Source organism: Charadrius vociferus, unplaced genomic scaffold (assembly GCF_000708025.1).
Source record: "Charadrius vociferus isolate BGI_N301 unplaced genomic scaffold, ASM70802v2 scaffold301, whole genome shotgun sequence".
In the NCBI taxonomy this organism is placed as follows: domain Eukaryota; kingdom Metazoa; phylum Chordata; class Aves; order Charadriiformes; family Charadriidae; genus Charadrius; species Charadrius vociferus.
Window position 1 is genome coordinate 975163 of NW_009646842.1, and position 7660 is coordinate 982822.

Here is a 7660-nt window from a genome sequence, read left to right on the forward strand (position 1 = left end):
CTGCTGAATATTGGATTGCCCCTTAACCCCAGTGGGGTAACCCACCTTTTCTCTGTCTCCAAAGCATCTGGCAGAGAGAGGAGATTGAGCTAAATGAATGACTCCAACCGGAAAAAATTGCAGCGTTGTCATTTACCTAGGAAGATGCCTGGTTCCAGACTGGACTGTCCTTCATTATGGGGTCTCTGTCTCAGTGTCTGCTTCAAACTGTGTGAGATAGTTGAAGCACACAAGTCTACCTTGCATCTCTGCTTGCATATCTTTAGGACTTAGTGGAGAAAGGGGTATCATTTTCGGTAAAATTCATGCCTAGCTGAGCAGTTAAAGAATTGTGGAGTCCAGACGTGCTCCCCAGAGTGGGCTAGTTGGGACTTTTTTTTGGTGCTGCTCCACTACCTCCAGTATGAGCATCCCAGAGGCCATTAATTACTTGTGTGCCTGAAGCTCTTGGTGGGAAGGTGAGGGCCAGACAGCAAGAATGCCTCTTCACGTGCCTGCTGAAATATTGAAAAGCTGGCCTGGTTGTGAAGCCCTCTGCTCAAGTCAAGAGAATCTCTCTTCCTAAACACCGAGAGCTTCATTTTTGTACCACTGCCTCCCTGAGCAGCCACAGCCCAGTGGCCATATGGGAGAAGCTACATGTGTGACTCTTTACTAGTGAAGCTTTATTCTGGGGTGGCATGCTATGGCTGTTCAAGAGCAGTACCACAGTCCTTCATGGCCATTCGGAGAGGAGGTGAAGAGAATTCTCTAAGTGAAACCTAAACCCACTGAAGGTCGTGGGAGATGGGAGCTGGTGGACTCACACTTACATAAGTAAGTACATCCTTACCTGGAGGAGAGTGACAGAGCACCCTAACATCAACCGAAGATCCACCAGGAAAGTGAGGACTAAGAGATTAAATGAATTAATGTAGAGGGACAGCCAGAGAGGAGAAAGAAAAAAGGCTCTGAAGCACAGCAAAAAGGAGAGTCTGAACCTGTGATTCTTTCTTCTCTAGTGGCATTTAATTTCCCCTTCCCCACCATCAAAATGTCAGAAACAGGCAACTTCAGTAGAACAGAACTGAAAGAGAAAGAGAAGGCAGCAAAGTCCTTAGAAGTTGCTTCACGCAGGCAGAGGTACACCCAGTACTATCAATAGGCACGATCCTCCACAAGCACATGCAGGGGACAGAGGGTTTTTTGCCAGACAGATTTATTTTAAGTTCTAAAATGAGTTTCTAATAAAATAAAACGCTCAAAACGTGCAATGTGTGCAGTCCCCTGTGAGGTCCCCTCTGCCACTGAATGAGCGCAAGAGCAGGGCAGTGTGGGGAGAGGGAGAAGAAAGTGGGCAGGGGGGAGAAACACCATCGGGCTGCAGGGGAGCTGGGTTCCAGACGTGTCCCACTTTTACGTGACCCACCAGTGAAAGGCTGTGAGAGAGGCTGTGAAGGAGGGGCAAAGTGTGGGAGAGGGAAGTGGCACCGAAGCAGGCAATAGCTACTGCCTCAGATACTTCCAATAGCTCCAAAGCGTCTGTGCTGCCTGCCACCTTACTGCAGCGGTGAGTCTCGTCTTGCCCTGGTACGCAGCTTCCAGCCCCTCTGCAGGTACAGCACTCACATGGCCTCCTGCTATGTTCATATCATCCCTAGAACCTCCGGAGAGGTCTGCATGGTGCCCATCTCTCTGCAGCATGGCATGCAGAGTTTCATCCTCCCATGCAGACCGGGCCCGGTGTCCTGCTCCCATCAGCACTCAGTTTGCTGGATCTTTTCTTTCTGGTTCTCCTCCATCTCCTTCTTCCTCGGCACAGTGACTGCAACCATCCCTTCCAGTGCTGGGAAGGGAGGAGATCGTGCCTGAAAGGGAAGAAAGAGGCAACATCAGGCATGGGAGGGAAACTCAAGGGCACAAGTCTGGGCTGCTCCCTGCCATGGGATACGTGGTCCTATGGTTTGCAACCGCAAGGCTTCCATTCCCTCCTAGAGCTAGGGAAGAGCCCCAGCCTCACTCTCTGAGACATGTATTTTCTTCTGGGGAAGGTTAGCTCAAGACTATTCTCTGTGGTGTCATGGGCATAAGGAATAATAAAGACAGGACATGCTTAAGCGAGAGCAAAGAATAATCTGGGCAATGGTCACCAGGTTCAATGGTATGCCAGATTTTACAACACCTTTTCAGAGAGAATAATTAAAGGCATGAAAGTTCATGCAAAATGAGATAAGAACAAATTAAAGACAGAGCCACTTTCACATGTTGCTTTAACAAGTGACTTCCTAGACAATGGAAAAGAGATAGATCTCAGGGCTCCTGATAACGGCAGAGTGTATGGTGACACTCAGGCAATCAATACAACTGGAAAGATGAGATTAGTAAAAGAATGGCATGGTAGGTGTGACCTCAGCTAAGAGGAAGGGACTGGGATTTTGCTGGCAGGTTTCTGCCGGGTTGTACAGAAATGATAAGCACAGATCTTCAAAGATCAGTTGTGGGACCAATCATTAATGACACAGAGAGTGTGAAAGTGATAATGAGTTATGCAGCTGATAAAGTTGAGGAACCTTATTTGGAAGAAAGAGGATGAAAAGGTCATCCGAGACCCAGATATTTTAGGAGAATGGAGCAGTAAACTGAATGACAGGGTAAACGAAATGCAACAATACCAACTGCATGTTGGTAGGCTCAGGGGATCGGACCAGGAATTCCTAATGTGTGGGCAACAGCCCATCAAAGTGTACCAGTGAGCAGCCAGTGTTCAACCAATGCAAGAAGAGCAAATGTAATCTCAGAGAATGCCAGCAGAGAGAGGGAGAGAACAAGAGAAGAGCTAGTATCTTTGCTCAAGGCGCCTCATCTGCACTCTCACAAAGGATAAGCCCAACCGGGGAGACTGTGCAGAGAACTGGGAGGACAATCAGTGGACGGACAACCTGTGCTGCGTCAGAGGAGCTTTGCTGACTTGACAAAGCAATGCTGTGAGGGCATATACAAATGTTTTGAGGCAATAAGTAGTCTGGCCAGATTAGAGCTGTTTAAGCTAGCAGAGCTGGACACCCAGGTATCCTATTTCTTGCTAGCTGAGGGTTTACAGTTACACTGTAAAGGGTTATTTGTCTAAGGTTTTAGGACAGAAAGGGTGGTTCTGATATCTTGTCCTGGACTTGCACACTCTAGAGAGTCACCCAGAAACTGTAGATCTCTGCCTTAGATTATCCTTTACCATCAGTGCTGATTAAGGGCCGATGACAAAGAAGCAGTCACGAGTCTCTTTAACACTACCCACAGTGGTTTGGTTTTTTTTAAAAAGGGCCATCTTGCTTCTGTTCTGATGTCACCTCTCTTCAGCCTTCAGCTACCAGGATTTGCTAAGGATTTGCAACAATGCTGTCACATCCCTCGTCTTCAGCTCTAGGCGGGTTCAAAGCACCCAACTCTTTTGCCAGGGCAAGTTGTCCCAATCTGAGATTGCTCTGAGCCCCTGGCCCCGTCTGCACTAAAAGGGGATTTTCACTGTGTGCCCTTTCCAAGAAGCTGCGTGAAAGGCAACTACATCACAGCTACTCAGAAAAGATGTCCATTGTCAGCAAAGAGAAACTCTGAAGAAAAAATCTGCCGTGTAATTCATTTGCAGAGAAACAATATAAAAACTGCGGAGAAATGGTCTGACTTGTTTGCACCGTTTTTTCCACTGGCATGCTGGGGAGGCATGAGGCCTGGCCTGGTCTTTGGGATGATAAAGGCAAGGCAGAACTTTTGGAAGATGAGACACTGGAACACGCTGAGCAAATGAAGGGCATTAAGTTGCCAGAAGCAGACAGCCGAGGTGTGAGGGCTGAGCTAGCAACAACACACCTGCACTGAGATTGGCATCTGGGGACCAGCAGGCATTTATATGGAATGGGAGACTCAGTTACATCAAAGCATCCAGATAAGGAATAAGAGAGATGACACCTATAAAAGCCTGGAAATTAACCCTCCTCTGCTACAGCGTGGCTTGATCTCTGCAAGAATAAATAAGCAGATTTTCAAGGCTGGGCTGTGACTGTCTGCTAGGAGGTTTTACCCTTCCTCCAAAGTGTCTGACCTGCCCCCAGACAAATGCTATGGTTAGCCAGACCTGCCGATGCCCAGGATACAGCTTTCATGACGTGTCCCTGACACCCTCATTGGGCTGCCTGAGCCCCGTTCTTCCTCTGGCTGCTGTGTCCCTGAAATATTTCACTGCTGTCCTGAGGGTACCCAGGGGAGGGTCAAATAAGGGATTTTGTACAGGAAAACTAACAGAAATGGGGTGATGGACACTTACCCTTTTTTGTAGGGCCAGAGCCAGAACACAGACTGTAAGCAGGAGGAAGAGGGTGAGCGTGAGCCCAAAAGTAACCTGCCCGCTGAAGATGGTGGGGGGGCCGGAGATCTGGGCACCTGTGAGGAGGAACAACAGTTAGGAAGGAGGGGAAGGTTGATTTTACTATGGGGCAAGGCTGGGACTGCACAAGAGAGGCAAACTGGAAAAGGGTGCAGGGAACTGGAAGGAGAAATGGGAGGAACTGGTGAGAGCTAAGACAGGATGACAAAAAGATGGGATCCAAGTGGTCAAAGGGGAGAAGGAAGGGGTGAGGCTGAGAGAGGAAAGAGCACCAGGACATTGAACAGGGCAAGAAGAAGGGATCAGTTACAGATCCATGGGGGACAGTACCTGTGATCTGCAGCTCATACTGCACTGCTCCCAGTCTGCCTTCTGGGCCATGTATGCTGCATTCCCATGTGCCCGTATCCTTTTGTGACACTCGGGGTATTTCCAAGGTAGGACCTGTCTGGGACCTGTGGCCCTCCAGGTTACGGGAGATGGCCACAGCAAGCTTGCTGTTAGTGGGGGATGCGTCGAGGTGCCTCCATTGGAAACGTTCATTTCCCCGGCGGTGTGTGAGGCTGCAGATGAGCAGCAAGCGAGACCCCTCAGAAACTGGTCCTTGGATGCTCGGGGTGACTGTGGCAAAGGAGAAAGACTATCCTCAGGAAAGACTGCAGGAAGGTCCACATCTCCTCCCCGTCCCTTCTTCTTCTAATACACCCCTCCTTTATTACTTCCTCTAATGTATTTTATGTGTCTTCCACAATCTTAAGAAGAATAATCAAGTTACCAAAGATAAACCCTGCTTTCAGCAAAGTCTGCAAGTGGTGGGGGACCCCAGAGGGGTGATGCACCTCCCTGTCTCTCCTCTCACCTGTAACCACTGCCAAGGTCACGTCCCTGCTGACTGTCTTGCTGCCAACGGAGACAGCACAGTGGTACTGCCCTGCATCACCTGGCCCCACTGCAGGGAGGTGAAGGGGGAAGCTTCTGCTGCTCGAATTCTGGGGGATGCCCCAGTCTTGCAAGTGTCCTCCTGCAAGGCGGCTCCAGCGGGCTGTCACCACGTTGATCCCAAAGGCACTGGGAAGGTAGCTCAAGGTGCACGGTAGATCAGCTGCAGAACCAGCTGCAGCATAGACCACAGGGCTGGTTGGGCCATCAAAACCTGAGCCAAAGAGACAGAACAATGTGGAGTGGTGGCTGGAAAGAGCTCTGCAGGGAAGTGACTGGCCTGGGAACTGGGGACAGGGTGGGAGCTGGGAAGCTGAAGCCACTGGGGTTGGTCAGTCACATCAAAGGGAGCAATCTGGGGATGCTGGAGTAGCAATGCTGAGACTAAGCTCACCTAGAATTTGCAGGTTGTACGTGGCAGAAATGATCTCGTTATCAGAGTATCTGAGCCGGCAGCGCCAGGAGCCTGCATCACTCATGGCTGGCCGGAGGATGGAGAGAGCCCCATTCGAGGAGCAGAAGGTCCCGGAGGTGGGCACCGGGCGCCCATTGTGGAACCAGCATGTCTCCACAAGGCTGGCCCGGTGGCTAGAGTTGCAGCTCAACAGAAGTGGCTCATTTTCTACTGCAGGGCTGGATGGACTGAGGGTTACTGCGAGAAAAAGAAATGGGGGGGAGGCAGGAGAAGCTATGATCACAGGGGCACTACCAAAGCATCCCTTTGTGCCCCTCCTGTCCAGCTTTGCCCCTTGGGCAACCCTCTCTCCAGAGCTGAGAGCAGACAGCAGGAAGCCGTGTGCTTTCGGGAGGCTGCTGCCTGTACTCTAACCTGCCCTGGCAAACGCAGCATCCCCACCCTGTCCCACCCTTACAACCTAGCCCGGACCAAAAATCAACATTCTCTGTGGTTTCCATCTTCTCCTACCTGTAATTACCCCCAGCTCCACCTGGCAGCTCTGGACCTTTGTGTTGTACGCCACTCGTGCCTCATACAGCCCGGCGTCCTCGCTCCGGACCGGGTTGATGCGCAAGGAGAAATTGCCATTGCGTAAGGCAGAGTCCTGGACGGACACCCGGGGCCTCATGGGCAGTGCTGTCTTCCGGAGGCCGGAGTACCCCACCTCCAGCACCACGTGTGGCTCCTGGTGGGCGCTGGGAACGGGACAAGTGAGATGATCGTGCTGGAGGCAAAGGCGAGATCAAAGGCGGGGGAGGGGGGAAGGAAAGAGGGAATATGGGGAAGGAGAAAGGGGGACTCAAAATGTCTCCCACCCTCCCCAGTCCCCATAGGGACACAGATGTGTCTTGTCCCTGGTGTACCTTCCCCCATGCCGCTTCCACAGCACGGATGTCTTGTCGGGCACCTGCTTCCAGCTCTTCTGCATCCTTCTGGGGCGCAGGTGGCAAGGCAGGACGGCTGAGCTCCCCGCTCTGGCCCACACTTTCTGCTCCCTGCTTTCCCCCTCTGCTCCTCCTGGTAGTATGTGGCCAGCTGTAAGGAGATGGAGAGTTGAGCAAAGGATGGGGCTCGTGGAGCAGAGGGCAATATCTGGCCAACTTTGTTGGGGTCAGAAGGGCACAATTTCTCATTTCCAGACCTGTCAGGGACCAAATAACACCTAGACTCAGCTGACTGAGCTACTCTGCCCTCCCTGACGCGTTCAGCCCCTCTTACCATTGAAAGCCAGCAGAGTGAAGGTGAGGAACAGCACCAGGGACACCGGCCTCATGGTGGCATCCAGCAGAGGCGAGGGGCTGCTTCTTCCCACTCAGGTCCGTGCTGGATCAGGTCAGAAGCTTCAAGAGATCAGCAGAAGTGAGGCATGGGCAAAGAAGCTCTTCGGGTGGGCGGGTGAACCAAGGAGGGCTGTCAGCTGGATGTGCTTGCTCTCGTGCCGTCTCTCTCTCTGATCAAAGTGTTTCCCTAGATGCCCTTATATTGCAGGTGGGCAGCCAATTTCCTCATATCACTAAGAATATGCGTCACGACCAAGAAACCAGTATAAGTCTGAGGCACGTGAAGGCAGAACTGAAGCCCGTGAGAGAAAGGAGGAAGGGACCAGAGACACTGCTCTAAGCATCTTTTAGTGGAAATTCTTTGGGTCGCTGTTGTTTTTCTTACAAGTTTCGCTTCTACATAGACAGTGGAAAAAGCGTAGAAGACACTTCCCAGCAAGTGCCCTTCATGTTTTTCTTTCATCTCTTACCTTTTTTGGTTTCATCTTTCCGCCTCTTACAGCTTCTCTCTAATTGTTTTAGGGCTTTTAAGATCATGTTGGTCTTTTTTTCTGCTGTTCTTTCTTGTTGTTGTTGTTTTTGTTTTTCTTTTTTTTTTTTCCCCTTCTTTAATCCTTCAAATGTGCTGAT

At 50.8% G+C, this 7660-nt stretch overlaps 1 protein-coding gene across 1 annotated transcript; it reads right to left on the reverse strand.

Moving 5' to 3' along the window:
- Positions 1 to 1736: 1736 nt before the first annotated feature.
- LAG3 (lymphocyte-activation gene 3) lies at positions 1737 to 7023 on the reverse strand. The gene is made up of 8 exons (XM_009892468.1): positions 6969 to 7023; positions 6614 to 6785; positions 6219 to 6445; positions 5688 to 5945; positions 5214 to 5507; positions 4685 to 4975; positions 4295 to 4410; positions 1737 to 1847 (listed from the first exon to the last, which is right to left on the reverse strand). The coding sequence occupies exons 1-8, from the start codon at positions 7021 to 7023 to the stop codon at positions 1737 to 1739; spliced, it is 1524 nt and encodes a 507-aa protein (XP_009890770.1).
- Positions 7024 to 7660: the final 637 nt, after the last annotated feature.